At 48.8% G+C, this 15439-nt stretch overlaps 6 protein-coding genes across 6 annotated transcripts; 3 read left to right on the top strand and 3 right to left on the bottom strand.

Annotated features, from left to right (window-relative positions):
* Positions 1–1124: 1124 nt before the first annotated feature.
* EPUS_06027 (uncharacterized protein) lies at positions 1125–2923 on the bottom strand (the record flags this gene model as incomplete). The annotated part of the gene is made up of 3 exons (XM_007805023.1): positions 1125–1550; positions 1935–2841; positions 2892–2923. 3 exons carry the CDS (start codon positions 2921–2923, stop codon positions 1125–1127), a joined length of 1365 nt encoding a protein of 454 aa, XP_007803214.1.
* An 827-nt stretch (positions 2924–3750) lies between these two features.
* EPUS_06026 (uncharacterized protein) lies at positions 3751–5093 on the top strand (the record flags this gene model as incomplete). Its single annotated transcript, XM_007805022.1, has 4 exons — positions 3751–3936; positions 3990–4365; positions 4434–4551; positions 4691–5093. The coding sequence occupies 4 exons, from the start codon at positions 3751–3753 to the stop codon at positions 5091–5093; spliced, it is 1083 nt and encodes a 360-aa protein (XP_007803213.1).
* Positions 5094–5491: 398 nt separating this feature from the next.
* EPUS_06025 (uncharacterized protein) lies at positions 5492–6918 on the top strand (the record flags this gene model as incomplete). Its single annotated transcript, XM_007805021.1, has 4 exons — positions 5492–5728; positions 5821–6076; positions 6153–6654; positions 6726–6918. 4 exons carry the CDS (start codon positions 5492–5494, stop codon positions 6916–6918), a joined length of 1188 nt encoding a protein of 395 aa, XP_007803212.1.
* Positions 6919–7100: 182 nt separating this feature from the next.
* On the bottom strand, positions 7101–10610 carry EPUS_06024 (uncharacterized protein; the record flags this gene model as incomplete). Its single annotated transcript, XM_007805020.1, has 7 exons — positions 7101–7112; positions 7173–7322; positions 7424–7615; positions 7684–8052; positions 8107–8336; positions 9241–9430; positions 9486–10610. 7 exons carry the CDS (start codon positions 10608–10610, stop codon positions 7101–7103), a joined length of 2268 nt encoding a protein of 755 aa, XP_007803211.1.
* Positions 10611–11048: 438 nt separating this feature from the next.
* EPUS_06023 (uncharacterized protein) lies at positions 11049–12797 on the bottom strand (the record flags this gene model as incomplete). Its single annotated transcript, XM_007805019.1, has 1 exon — positions 11049–12797. The coding sequence occupies one exon, from the start codon at positions 12795–12797 to the stop codon at positions 11049–11051; it is 1749 nt and encodes a 582-aa protein (XP_007803210.1).
* Positions 12798–14153: 1356 nt separating this feature from the next.
* Positions 14154–15439, top strand: EPUS_06022 (uncharacterized protein; the record flags this gene model as incomplete). Its single annotated transcript, XM_007805018.1, has 2 exons — positions 14154–14333; positions 14387–15439. The coding sequence occupies 2 exons, from the start codon at positions 14154–14156 to the stop codon at positions 15437–15439; spliced, it is 1233 nt and encodes a 410-aa protein (XP_007803209.1).

The raw sequence follows: 15439 nt of genomic DNA, 5'->3' as shown, positions 1-15439 counted from the left end.
CTATCGAGCTCGAATAGCTGAAATACGTGCTGAACAGGCCATTTTTGTTGACGAAACGGCTGCAAATAAGCATACAAAAGACTGTTAAAGAGGCTAGTTAAAACGCGGCATATTATATAGAGTTACTGTACTATATAAGCATTTAAGGAAATAGAGTATTTGCCCTGTGATAGATATTAATAGTTATCTTAATTATAAGATATATTATAGTAGCTTTAATACTAAGAGATTCAACAACTTTATTCGAAGATTACTACTGAAAATAAATCTGTATTCTAGGCTACGTTCAGTACTAATTATAAATAACTATAACGCCTACTATAGCTAGGTAGGGCTCAAAATAGCTCTATTTAGTATTAATACTAATAATAGCGTTTAGGAGCTTCAGGATATGTGCGCAAAGAGAGGCGTTCTATTAATATTCCTTCCTTTATACTCTCCTAATTTTAATCCTATTAAATTGTTATTCTCCTTACTAAAAGCATAAATAAAGGGGCATTGAGAGCTAGCAGATGGCTTTGATAAGTGGTTTGAGGGCTTTTTTTATCTTGCTATTTAATAGTGTAGTGTTAAGAGGTATGTAAAAGCATATTTTTAACATTGCTTTTTTGAGATTAACAAAACTATTGTTAATGTGCCTTACGATATTATTAAGAAGGTATTAGACTAGCTTAGAAGGAGTACTCTAAACGCGCTTTTAAATGATATTATTATCGTTGCTGTACGATTTATTATTATATAGTAATCGTTGAAAAGTAAAACTAGGTTATCTTTTGAATTCTAATATAGAACCGCGTTATATAGCCAAAAGGGGGGTCTTAGCAAGTCTTAATATAAATTTTCAAATTAAGCGACATTTTAAAATTAATTTTTATAAGCTCTTATATAAGTTAGTAATCTATTTATATACTAGTAACTAATTTTGTCTACAAGCCTACTAAAATAAATAATAATACATAAAATCTTAATACACATCTTAACGTTTATTTACATTTTGAGTATTAAATAAGGGCTATCTAAGAGAATTCAGTCGCTATTATTAATCTTAAATAACTATGAATGCTCAAAAATCCATCATAAAGAGTACTATCAGCCTCCTTAACGCTCTCCAGATAATGTTGATGCTATATCTTGTTGTGCTGCAGCAAATCCACGCGAATACCGTGGCTAATACCCATCTCCTTCCAGTCTTCTCTTGCTAAAAAGGCCATATCCGAGAGCCCTATGCCATGCTCGGCCAACTTCTTGAATGCTTGTTCGAATTCAGCTTGTTGAGCCAGTCTATCCTTGATTCGCGAGCAAATGAACGCGGTGAGGCGAGCATCTTCATCTCTAGCCTGTGGAATCGGGCTGCTCAGCGTCACAAGAGGCTGTAAAGGCGTCATAGCCCTTGACGGCGTTGCTAAACCTCTATATTGATCCTTACCGTCAGCAGACTTACGGAGCATAGTATCCTGCTGTTGAGCGCTGCTAGAAAGATTGAGGTTGAGCGTCAACCCCCCAGCTAACGCTAAACTTGTTGTTGACGCTGCTTGTAGAGTTGACAGAGGCTGTAGCTTTTTAGCAAGCTCTTTCTCCTTCTCTCTAGTTATTCGTTGAGCTAGAGATATAGGAGGATGCGCTATACCAACACCAGGGTCATCCTTAATAGCTTGATTCCACGCTTGAAGATGCTCTCTGTTAAGTCGAATATGACTGTATAACAGCAGATTATAGCAAGGATTGCCAAAATTGGGACAGCTTTGTCGCTTACACGTATGACGCTTAGTAAGAGTTACTATATAATTAATTATAACAGTCTGTACGGCCTCTTCAACTGCTCGCTAGCGTGTACTAGTAGTTGCGCGTGGCTTTTTCGCATTTGAGGCTATTTTGGCCTCGCTGTGAGCTCTTTTATAAGCTGTTGGCGTTAGCAGGCCCTCTTCGCTGTGTACGCTTTCAATATCCTCATCGATAGCTTCAAAATTAGCTACTAGAGCAACACGTAGATAGGGCAGAGATAAGCTCTTTGAGGCAGCTAGCAGCTCCTGTATCTTGCTCTCAACAGTAAACATATCTCCTTCGTCGTCAAGGGTATATAGAAAAGGCTTTTGAGCGCCTTTTTTGACGCTTGCCTCAAATCCACGAAATTCAGCGCTTTTGTTGGCTCTACACGCAGCGTTAGAGGCACGTTGATGAGCATCTTGCTCAAAATCGAGCTTCGTCGACTTAATAGAGCTATTATAGATAGCCTTTTTACCTAAAACAACGCTCAACTCGATGGTATAGGGCTGAAAACCGATCTCCTCCTCCTCCGCCTCCTCTACCTCCTCCTCCTCCTCTACCTCCTCCTCCTCCTCTACCTCCTCCTCCTCCTCTACCTCCTCCTCCTCCTCTACCTCCTCCTCCTCCTCTACCTCCTCCTCCTCCTCTACCTCCTCCTCCTCCTCTACCTCCTCCTCCTCCTCTACCTCCTCCTCCTCCTCTACCTCCTCCTCCTCCTCTACCTCCTCCTCCTCCTCTACCTCCTCCTCCTCCTCTACCTCCTCCTCCTCCTCTACCTCCTCCTCCTCCTCTACCTCCTCCTCCTCCTCTACCTCCTCCTCCTCCTCTACCTCCTCCTCCTCCTCTACCTCCTCCTCCTCCTCTACCTCCTCCTCCTCCTCTACCTCCTCCTCCTCCTCTACCTCCTCCTCCTCCTCTACCTCCTCCTCCTCCTCTACCTCCTCCTCCTCCTCTACCTCCTCCTCCTCCTCTTCCTCCTCCTCCTCCTCCTCTGCCTCCTCCTGTTCCTCCTGCTCCTGCTCATCCTCCTGCTCCTCCTGCTGAGGAATTGCAACACTTTTGGAACGGGCAGTATTGCTGGATCAGGTATCTGCGTACTACAAGGGGTCCCCCCGCACACTGCTAACTCTGCATTAGTACCTTTGGGCCCAAACGACATGCCCATAGGCAGGTTAAGCTCAAGTGGTCTTGCTAACTACGGAATACCGTAGCAGAGCTAATCTCCTGACCGTCTCTGCCGAAAATAATCAAAGGCTAGCCACTACTAGCACCCCATCTAACGACATCATGCGACCCCGTTGGTGCTGGTAACTTAGTATCGTGGTGTTACATTGCACACGTGCTTCCCGTGTGAGAAATGCCCAACCATTGAGACAAAGATCAACCACTCTACATAGTACTCCGTGTTGTGTGCCAAATCAACTGGCTAAAGGCTTACCATTCAGCCAGCCTTCTATGGATGCAGGGGACCTGGCCATGCTGGTCAGTCGTCTAAGGAATTCCCTCAAAACCTGTTCAGACCACGCTCTCTGGAACTCAATCGCAGATATGCTTTGCATGAAATTTTTAGCTTTTGGGGGCCAAAGCACTTGCAGGGCAAGTCACTATGCTTGAGTAGCCAGGGACAACCATTCCGATATCTGGCAGTATACACTCTTATTGTTCTGATCTGCGTACATGATTTTTCCGCACATGCCTAAGTGGCAGACATCCCACCCATATGGCTATTGTTGGCTCAATCGCGAATGTACTTGGCTTCGCTTAACTGCGAAGGCTTTGCACGAGGGTCTTGCAAGGGGCTTCGCCGACCAGTCGTCCTGGACAAGACATGGGTAGTATAACCCCCAGTGAATACTTAGAGAAGGTCTATGTTCATCTACTTTTCTTGATTCTATCTTACTTCGCAACTGTTGATTTCATACCTTGAGCACTCTTCCAAACACCGTACCCTAAGTTCCCCGTCCCGGAAGCATCCCCTTCGTCACAATGTCTTTGCCTCCGCCTCCGCCTGGACCACTGCCTCCGCACGCCAACGACGACCGGGGAAAAGCTGCAGTGGCTGTGTACTGGGCTCAAGCCGCCATCGCCATCATAATCGTGGCGCTGCGATTCTACGCTCGCATCCTCATCCGCTCTCTTGGCGCAGATGATTGGCTCATGTTTTCGACTCTCGTGAGAACTCCTAGCTCTACAATCCACCTATAAGCACTAATCAAACCTCACAGCTGATCTTCATCGCCATGTCCATCTTGATCACCTACCAATCCAGCCTTGGCGGCTTCAAGCACATCTACAGCGTGACGCCAGCCAACCTCCCCGAAGTCGGCAAGGTGAACTACATGTTGCAAGCCTGGGGTCTCTTCTCTTTCGTGACCGGCAAAGCAGCGGTTGGCTACCTGATCCTACGGGTCATGGGCAACCGGTTTGTGTGGCAGAAATGGACGATCTGGGTAGCCATCGTTCTTACCTTGGTGCTTAATTCGGTGAACATCGTTTTGACGTTTGTGCAATGCGACCCTTCACGTGCACTATGGCAGAAGGATATCAAGGCGAAATGCTGGGATCCAAAGGTTCAGGCTGATTTTGCGTTTTTCGTGTCTGGTAAGGAGTAGTGCTATCGTTCTGCAAGGCTTGGGGAAGACCGCGAATTGCTAACGACCCACCAACAGCGGAAAACACATTTGTCGACGTCGTCCTAGCCGTCCTCCCCGTCACGATCCTCTGGAAGCTCAATATGACGTTCAGGAATCGGATGATTCTGTGCATCCTCCTGGGACTGGGACTTTGGTACGCTTTCCACAACCACCCACTTTCAGTCTTACCTAGCGCCCCTGAACCCCTCCCTTTTTTCTAATCCAATACCATGTACTCTCCCATCCTTGCTAATCCATACCCGGAACCCTCCGCTAACATTCCATCTCCCCAGCGCCGCCATCTGCGGTATAGTCAAAATGACCTACCTCGGCTCTCTGACCGCGCGCTCCGATATCACTTGGGAGACATACAATCTGGTCGTCTGGTCCGGCGCCGAGACCTTTGTCATCATCATCTGTGGGAGCGTCCCGCCCTTGAAGACGCTCTGGAGCAAATACGTCTCCAAGAGTACCCTCATCGGTCCAGACACCCGCCAGCGATATGGTGGTGGTCCGGATGGTGAAAGGATGGCAGCGAGGATGGCGTCTGATAAGGATTCGTCCTTTGCGTCGAGTAAGACCGGGGTGAGTCATGTTGAGTCCGAGCATAGAAAGGATTGTATGAAGAAAGGCGGCGCGAGGGAGATCCATACGGTGAGAGATTTTGAGGTGTCGAGTGCGCAGATGAGTGTTTAAGAAATAGAGTGTAGAATATGGGTTGATTGGAGATACATCTGCTGTATTAAGCCTGTACGGCCTGGTCTTATAGGAGATGGCTAGCTGGCATCTGTGTATCATCATAGCGTGTAAAGTATCTAGCACGTGTAAAAACTTACTTTGGTTGGGACTGTACAGAGATAAAATGCCTATTCAAGTAGCTAGTCACAAATAAGCATTTTCCACACGTGAAACCTTCGTCTTCAAGCTTTGGCTACCAGGACATTCACTCCGTACTACTACTCATAATAGAGTGCCCCTACTAGATGAATGCTCCCCCTTGCCCACCCAGCTCACAAATTTTTCGCTCCTCTTACCAACTGCTCTCACTCAGCGATATTTCCCAGAGCAATCCTCTCCAACGTCGACAGTACACAATGTCACAACTAAGCAGGATTTCCGAACTTTCAGTCGTGATCCAAACCAGCACCTCCAAGATCGACGAGTACCTATCAGCCGAAGGCCTCCCACCACTATCCTTTGATGTGCACAGCGCCTCCAAACCGCCAGACGCCATCTTGCCCTTCCAAACCGCCATCCTCGAAGCGATCGACGAACTCCATGCCCTGGTCCAAGGACCCGTGCCTTTCATAATCAACCTTACCAGCCGCAATGTACCGAAGTCTTCACTCACTCCCTCCTTTTACCCAGAGCTCTGCCGGAAAGAAAGCAAAAACTCACTGACTAACCAATTCGGCATTGACAGCACAACTCCCTCATCAGCCTGCACGCCATCTACCGCTTCAGCATCGCGTCCAGCATCCCCATCGACGGCGAAGCCACCTTTGCGCAGATAGCGGAGCGGTGCAACCTCGCTGAAGATGACGCCCGCCGCCTCCTCCGACACGCCATGACATTCCGAATCTTCCGCGAGCCGCGCGAGGGCGTGGTGGCGCAAACGGCGGCTGCAGCAATGGGTCGGCCAGACGTGCGAGGATATGTGGCCGGCGGCGACGAGGGTCGTGGATGCCATGGCGCGCTGGCCGGGATCGGAGGAGCCGAATGAAGCGGGGTTTAACGTTGCGAACGATAGCGTAGATCCGGTTTATGTGGAGATTGGGAAGGATGAGCAGCGGGCGCAGAGGTTTGCCGATGCGATGACTTTCTTTCACCAGAGGCCGGGGTTGAATATGAAATACCTGCTAGAGGAGTATGAGTGGGTCTCCGGGCGTGATCGTACCCTATTTGTGGATGTAGGCGGCTCGCACGGCCCTGTCTCCATCGCTCTGGCAGAAAAATTCCCATCGTTCCACTGCATCGTGCAGGACCTACCGGAAGTCATCGAAAAGGCCAACGCACCACCACCCGCCATAGCGTCACGGGTCGGATACATGGCGCACGACTTCTTCGAACCGCAGCCCGTCTGCAACGCTGACTATTACTACTTCCGTTGGATTCTACACAACTGGAGCGACAAATACGCTCTCCGGATTCTGCGTTCCCTGGTGCCTGCCATGAAGCATGGTGCCAGGGTCATTGTGAACGAGTTCTGTGTCCCACCACCCGGAGTGTTGAGCCTGTACCGGGAGCGTGATGTGCGGTAAGTTGAGGCCCTGACTTTGCTCAGGAGCCAAATGATTCAGGTACATTGCGCTGATAAAGTGGGTACAGAGGATATGACATGGCGATGAAGGAGCTGCAGAATGCGAAGGAGCGGGATGCAGGGGAGTGGGCGAGACTGTTTGAAACGGCTGATCGTAGATTTTTCATGAAGGAGATTAGAGAGCCCGCGGGGAGTGATTTAGCAATCATTGTAGCGGAGTGGGTGGCAAAGGACGAAGTAGAGGAGAAGCAAACAGCGTAGGATGAGACATGAGCTTTCCGATATATACGTACATACTGTTACAATCTTCTAACGTGATCTGCAAAGCCCTTTTGTAGGCTGAATTGTGTTTTCATGAGGGCATGAATTTTTCTGCTATTGCATCAGAATGCCTTTCGCTCCTTTTCCTTTTTACGCCTCCTCGGACTATGTCAATCTCCTGCCTAGCTGGAAATCTGGGTGGTGTATTAGCTGTGTAGCAACTGCAAATGAGAATCCTCTGTATGTAGTAATACCTGTCTGTCCTGGTCGCGCTCCGCATCAATGGGGTTTTTCTCATCACAGTGCCCAAGATAGGGATTGTCAAGAATGTATCCCGCCTGCTTTTGAGCTGCTCGAGACCATTTCCGGACCTCTTCCCTGGTCCACCATAAATGCTGGTTCTCCTAACAGGAAGTCAGCCAATGAGAATAATGGTACCTTTTAAAATTAACCAAGGAGCTCAGGAGGTTTGCGATAGCAGGGAAACAAATTCTCTTGTACCAACCTCTGGCCGTATGTATGAGCGACAAAAGAAGAAGCCATGCACAGGTCTACTTTTGGGGGTCGAATTTGCGCCGCCACCATGGACGGTAGAGGACAAGAAAACAAACGCCTCGCCCAAGCTCATTTCAGCTGATACCGCCTCCTCGGTCTTTGGACGCCTGGAGTGGTCCCACATGTGGGACCCGGGAATGAACTAGATGGCGATAAGGCACGTGTTGTCAGCAATGGTCATCATGCCAGCAAAGGATCTGATGAACGTACCAGAGTAGCCCCATTCTCAACAGTAGTAGCCGACCCGGGAACGAGGACTGCCATACCAACATCCGAGCCTAACGCATACTCATTTCCCTGATGACCACGGTGGGTTTGCTGCCAGATGTAGTCGTCGCGGTGCAAGCCCTGCTGTTTTACACCGGGTCCATTGTCCAGCGTCGTTGCTGCCGAGAGAATGGGACCCGTAGACAACTCCACGCCATCTTCGAAGTTATACGGCTGAGAGACAGTGCTCAGGAAATGGTTGAGAATTTTGAGCAGGTCTGGTTGTTGGAGCCAGATCTCGCGAGCCGTTTCGCTGCGCCCGAAGAGGCGATGGCAGCGTGCTACTCCTTGCGGAAGACCACGTGATAAGCGCTATTAGGTCTCGTTAACCTTTTGTTCGTGACCGAGTAGCAATGAGTTTGTTACATCTTTCACGATTGCGCTGATATACGGTGCGGCGTCGGCGTTGACCTTCTCTACCTCGCGTGGAGTTGTGAAGCCAGTCAGAATGACGCCTCCATCTTCTTTCAAAATGTCTATCGCGCTGTGCGGGTCACTGAGAGCTGTGCGGCGAGCCATGTCAAGCTTCACTCGTGTAAGAAGACCTTGTATTGTCGAGTATCCTCCAAGGGACTGATATCCTTCGAGCTCTATGGCTAAGGAGCTCAATGGTCACCTATATTGAACCCACCGTGATAATAATGCGGCAAACAGCAGCAGAGAGCTGCAACAAAACCACATTTTGGAAGGGGGAGATGGTGACACAATGAGGTTGGAGCAGATTGAAGCGGAACCGACACGCTCCGCTGCAGCCCAGTCTCGTCCTGTGGCTATGGTAGAGTGAGAGCTCAGCACCAGTAGCTGCGGTAGTGCTGGCATAAATGTAGTCGGATACTACGATCCGATAACAAATACCTCTGATATATGGCCTATTCTACCGAATAAGTTATAGAAAGCAAGGTGTCCATCAAATCAAACAAGGCATGATTTGTCAACCCGAGTCAAATCTCAGTAAGCAACATATTTCTAGGGATTTACTTGAATTCTCATCCAGTTCGAGTGTCCGCCAAGACTATTATTATCCTTTAATATTTCAAAATACTGAAGGGACTTTTCTGTCAAGACTTCAGCTTGACTAATTTGCCAAGATTTGATTTGATGGACACACTGAATTAGAAAGAGATGCTTCGCAATCATTATAGGAAGATGAAGAGATGGGAGGAAACAGATGCTGCTGGAATCCTGTATTTCTGAAGACTGACACCTATTTTTACGTCACAGACGCAATACTGGATCTGAGGAGGGATGCTAATAGTCAATTCACAGAAACAGTAACCACGCTGTTTCTAAGCTGTGGCAGCTGGTACATATTGTGTATGGCTCTCGAGAAAGATCACACCAAATGAATATACTAAAAAGGGTATTCTAATCGGCAGACGGTGAATCACGAAAGAACTGAAGCTACATCTCATATAAGCCGTCAATAAATAGCATCTACGTATTACCAAATACCCAGTCTTAGCTCCGTTCATGGCTATGGTACAGGTTTCCTCAAAATACCTCCCAATCTTCCCTTGGTCCTAAGTCTATCTTGCTCCCGCGCAGGGTCATGATAGAGTTTGCCCGACTCAATCTCAGATGCTCCATGAGCCACGACCTGCTCATGTGCCGCCAACTTTTCGGGAGGTGCATGTCCGATATGTCGGTCAATCGAAGAGTTGAGCGTGCCGCGGAGTGTCTCACCCGCTCCCTATAACGGATGTGTTAGTGAGCAAACTAAGTGCCTTTCGACCATATTTACTTACATGTATACCCGCCGCAGCTACCTTCAAATTTTGGAACGTTCCAGGTCGTTGGCCTGGTCGGGTTGTGCCATCAGGTGCTATGTGTTGCGCTGGACTGGAAGCTTGGTTTGGGGGGGATCGTTGACCCTGATATGCCTGCTGATTTGGATATGCATGCTGGCCATGAGATGTCTGCAAGCTCGAATATGGTTGCTGGCCTTGAGACGTTTGCAGGCTCGAATGCGGTTGCTGGCCTTGAGACGTTTGCAGGCTCGAGTACGGTTGCTGGCCTTGAGACGTTGGGTGACCTGGATATGGCTGATAGGCCTGCTGCTCTTGATGAGGCTGTTTGTCTTTATGTGCCCCCTGACCTTGATATGGCTTCTGATCTTGGTGGTATCGCTCACCTTGAAGTGGCTCCTGACTTTGTGATGGCTGCTGACTTTGGTGTGGTGAGGTCCTTGCAGGGTAGGAAAAGTTATGCTGTGATGGGCTGCCGATCGGCGATACAGGCGGTTCCGTGACCTCACTTATCGGTCGCGGTGGCTGGTAGTTCATTTCTCTTGAGATACGTCTGTTGCTCTTCGCCGGTATTGGAGGGCCCTCTTCTTCTGCCGATGCTGCGCCAGGGACAGGTGCATCAAGCTCGGCAGGATTTGTGAGGTGGGCGGCGGGATTATACGTTCCAGGCGCTGCACCGTGTCGGGACTCTGGATGTCCATGTTTAATTTCATTTTCTTGCTGGTTGGCTGGTCTGACGTGCGCCGCAGTTGGGGCGCTTGTAGGTTCACCTGAGTTACGAACTGTAACTGTGGCATCTGCCTCTGCTGTCGGCGTCGATTCAGTCTTGATGTGCTCCCCAGAGCCCGTAGTGACTGTAGTGGTGGTTGTTGTGGTAGTGATTGTCGTAGTCACGATGTTTCCTGTGTATGGATCTTTCTTGACCTTTGTCTCTGATGGCTCTGCTGATTGTGGTCGTGTACATGGCTGCTCAGATGCTGTTCGCTCAGAGCCACCGTAGGCAGAGTCCTTCGGACTTGGACCAGGTCTAAGGTGACTGGCTTCATCTGCCCGAGTGTCGTTATGACCTCCTAGCATGGAGCGCCATCTGGACTTCTTCTCCTTTTCTTGGCTAGATGGTGCCATCTGTCTCCTTCTGACTGCTAGATGTATTGGTATGTGGCACAATGATACACAACCTCTTCGCACTATGAAATGGAGAGTGTTCTTATCTTCGTTGCAGTCTTGTAACTTATCGATTCTTGAAGGTGACCTCGGATGATTTGACTTATTAGCTGCAAGCTCATTTGGTCAGAATCCTGATCCTCCACGAGCGGCATGATGTCACACGGCGCAGCCAGAAGCCACCCCTTGGCGATAAAGGATGGGGGCGAGTTTAGTACTTCACAGTATGGGCTTGTGGCAAAATATAGACAGAAATATCTTCTTGCAGCCTGACAATGGCTAGTAAGTTATCTGTTAGACGCTTGTTACAATGTTACAGAGCAAGATTCATCTCCAACAATGACTACATTTACAAAATTTATATACTCCACACGTGACCACCTCTAGGCAGCAGGACTCTTAATGATGCTGCTTGAGACTCTCCAACCAAACAACCAACCTCTTCTTGATTATAACGCCCACCAGTCTTCCAGTCCGCTCTTCAACCACACAAAGATGGCGAAGTCCTAATCTGCCAAACATCTCAACTGCATACTCCATCGGCGCTTTGGCACAAACGGTCAATGGCGTCCTGTCAACGAACATGCTCAGATCGAACTCTTGCACCTCGGATGCGCCAAGCAATCTGACAAGGGCATTTTCCTCGAATTGTTTGCCAACTTCTTCCAGCCCAAATTCAAGCTCACCTTCCGCGATGTAGCCTTGCAGCATACCGTCCTGTACAAGGACAAGCCCGGCATCCATCAGACCTCGTCTTCTGAGCTGAGATAGCTTTTCTGAGAGCATCTTCCTTGACACACGGCCCATTGATGGTACTTCGACGGTGATTTCTTTCATCGTCTGTTCTGGAGGTATGAGCTCCTCGACAAGATATTGTTCGGCTTGAACGAGTGCCATGGAATGCTCAGCATCGAGGAATGGATGACCAAGCACTGTCTGCGCCAGATCGTAGACACCTTCTTCTTCTAGAGCATCTGCCACCCATTTGGCAACCATGATGCCGATCATATCGGGGACGATGTATTCCAGCTCACCAGTCAGTTCGAACATGATTACCGCAAGAGATATGGTCATACGAGACACTCCAGCAAGAAATGAAGCTGCTCCCACCATCGCAAAAATGCCGGGTGAAATTCCAGGGATGAATTGACCAAGCAGACGACCGAAGAATGCACCACCATCCAAAGCCGGAATAATAATGCCAGAGGGGACTTTACATCCGAAAGTTATGATTGTGAGGATGAGCTTGACCAGCGTACCGTGGACCAGCCAGCCGATGTAGCCCATTCGTTCTGGTATTGAGCCTTCTTTCTCGCAAACCCAAGATTCGCTTGAGGCACCCCTGCAGTCGACGAGGAGGTTTTTGATAATAATGTCGCCGGGTTCGCGTGTCAGTGGATTCGGATATTGGAGAAGAGCTGTCACAAAAACGACCAGAAAGACCTCAAAGACAGGATTGTTCTTGATGATGTTATATTTGCGGAATGTCTTCGACCAAAGAAAGTTTGCTTTGCAGAATATCCCACCGAATAGACCGCCGGCGATGCCGAGTATCACAAAAACAACGTAGTGGATCGCCCTGTAAGATGTCCCGTAGTTCGTCTCGAAGAGGACGAGTTTACCGGTTCCGGTAGGGTTGAGTGCTTTAAGAGTGATTGCTGCAAAAAGAGAGCAGACAAAAGCATGCCAAAGAACTTTGCGGGGAAAGTAAGTGCTGATCTCTTCATAACTGAACAGCACACCCCCAATGGGCGCACCAAAAGCGACTGACAAGCCAGAGGAACAGCCTGCTGACAGAAGCTCTCGCAGCTTTCGACCATTCTCTTTGTATTTTGGAAACTGAACACCAACGAGATACGCCACACAAGTAGAGATGTGAACGAAAGGCCCTTCTTTGCCAAGGCACATACCAGTTGAAACTGCAAAGATTGAACCAACAGCCTTCACGACAAGGACCTTCAGGTCGAGGAAGTGCGGTATCACAAAGCCGGAAAGGATGGTCTTGATCTCAGGTATACCAGATCCCGCAGCCATGTACATTGATTTGCCAGTGACGGGCGGGTCCGGCGACTGAGAGGCTTTGCCATTGTTTTGGAACTTATCACCGTGTCCAGGAGCTGCTGCTGGTAACGATTTCTTCGTAGTCATGGTGACAGAGCCGCTAATGATACCAAAGATCAAGGCGAAGCCGACATATATGGCAAAGCTGCTCCAATAATTCTGCGTCCAGACTTTCCAATCCGTGCATGTGTCTCCCGGATCAGCTAAAGCCACCAATGGTGACCTCTTGGTACAGCAGCTCTCCCTACTCGCAAAGATATTCTTGCTGCAGTATCCTATCTTCCAATCGCTGACAGTCACCACTCCCACATCTACCACGAATGCCACACATGCAGTGAGCATTCCGATCAGAGCAACAGCAATCCATCCCTGACAAGAATCAAATGCTACGGACACACTGTACCTTAATCCTTTCCGCGACTGGATGGCTCGTCTTCGAAAGGAGTCTTTGACCTGTAATGATTCAGTCCCGGATCTTATGCAAACAACTGACGGTAGCGCACCAAGTCATGAAGCCAGTCTATAGTAGTGTAGTCATTGTATGGCAATCGTTCTCCAACCGCAGTGTCCGATAACAGCTGCTCCTCTTTGCTCAAATGAGAGCTAATAATCGAGTGAGCATCACTCTCCTGCTGCAAAGTACTCAGCCGCCTGTGTTGGGCTGATAATAGGTGCGTATGCTCAGTGGAATTTTGCGCCATACCGAAACTTCAGGGCAACAGGAGAAGACATAGGAAAAGACGAAGAGATAGCCATCTGGAAGAAAGACGCAGATCGTAGCCCCCACACTCCAGAAGTGTAGCTACTGCTGCACGAGGAGGAGCCTTCAACTGGTTTGCTAGATAAGCCATTGTGTAGAGATAAGGCAGGCAGGTGCCAATGGGCTAGGAAGGGCTTCAGATATCGACGCTCCTTCCGATCTAGGCCGCATAGAATCAACACGTGATAGAAGACTCGCTCGACTCATGGACTGGTGCTCAACGGAGTATTTTCACAACAATGTACTATTGTACTACGTATGTTGATGGTCATCATCTTGGGCATCCACCTAGCTCGGGCACCTTCGGGAGGCATGCCAGCCACATAACCCTCTGCCGAGCAGAGCTAAAATGGCTAAACCCTACATCACGCTGGTCCTTGGAAATGGTATGTATAAGTTCAGACGAAAGTGTCTTCATCTCGAACTGCTTATTCCAACTTGTCAAGATACGCCAATATTCACCTCGACCTGGCCTTATAGATCCTCTACGGTCTATCTGAAGTAAAAAGGTAAGCTCATACGAGTAGGTAGTGACCTTGACAGAGCTCGAATGTCATGCACGTGCTCACATTCATGCCCCTCAAACCAGTTTCTTAGGACCAAACAATCATTATTCCACCGATTTTGCCCTCATGCAATAGACACCAAATCCAATTGTGACAGAGACATTACGAGCCTTGATCATGAGTCACTCAGCAAGGCCCAATGGGGTCCATGAGCAGCTTCGCTACATCCCTCTTGGGTACGACAACGATTGCTCGGAAAAATCAGCATTGGCTCTGGTCTTCAACCTTCGACCGGAGTGGGAGCATTCGGAGGGGCCAATTGAGATCGTCAAATTCAAGGACGGAATTACCAATACCGTGGGTCTCTTGCAAGTACCCATGCATGAGGGATAAGACTGAAGCTTGGACAGCTTCTCAAAATTGTCAAGAAAATACCTAAAAAGTCGACCGAGCAAATAGACGATGAGGCTATCCTCCTACGCGCATACGGGAACAACACCGACATTCTAATAGACCGGGACCGAGAAGCACAATCACATGGTCTACTTGCAGAGCGCGGTCTGGCCCCGCCTTTACTGGCACGATTCAACAACGGCCTGTTGTACAATTTCATTCAAGGTCGGGTCTGCACGCCTCAAGATCTTATTAAGGAAAATGTTTGGCGAGCTGTTGCACGAAGGCTGGGAGAATGGCATAACGTACCTCTTCCTGACGACTATCATCGTGAGACTGTGACAAATGGCGTCAAGGGCGCCTACGCCAACGGCCATACTCCTGCGAAAAACAAGCCAACACCAAATATTTGGACTGTCATGCAAAAGTGGATCGATGCCCTCCCTACGGACACATCAGCTGCTCAAAGCCGAAAGTCGCAGTTACAAGCAGAGCTTGACCGGTCATTCCGCGACCTAGACTCTGTAGGTTGTTCAGAAGGGCATGGAATGATATTTGGGCATTGCGACCTTCTCAGTGCTAATGTTATCATCCTACCCAATGGACGGAAGACCAACGCTGCCAACGACTCCGAATCTGAAACAGTAAGATTTATCGACTACGAATATGCTACTGCCTGCCCCGCTGCTTTCGATGTCGCCAACCACTTTGCTGAGTGGGGCGGCTACGACTGTGACTACACCATGTTGCCAAGCCAATCAGTCAGGAGATCCTTTCTAAAGGAATATTTGAGGGCCGTAACGGCGTGGCCGCGAGACGTGAACCTGAAAGAAGATATGGTTCAGGATATGCTGAAGCAGGTAGATGACTTCAGAGGCATTCCAGGCTTGTACTGGGGCATTTGGGCGCTGATACAAGCCACAATCTCACAGATTGATTTTGACTATGCATCTTATGCAGAGGTCAGGTTGGGTGAATACTTCGCCTGGCGCGAAGAGACGGATGGTATCAGAAAGGCAGAAGGTAAGGAAATGCCTCTGCGTGAGCGATGCTGGGCCAGATTGGGGTGA

The sequence above is a fragment of the Endocarpon pusillum genome (genome assembly GCF_000464535.1).
Source record: "Endocarpon pusillum Z07020 unplaced genomic scaffold scaffold371, whole genome shotgun sequence".
Classification (NCBI taxonomy): domain Eukaryota; kingdom Fungi; phylum Ascomycota; class Eurotiomycetes; order Verrucariales; family Verrucariaceae; genus Endocarpon; species Endocarpon pusillum.
Note: the sequence above shows the minus strand (reverse complement) of the source record. Positions and strands in the feature narration are given on the sequence as shown.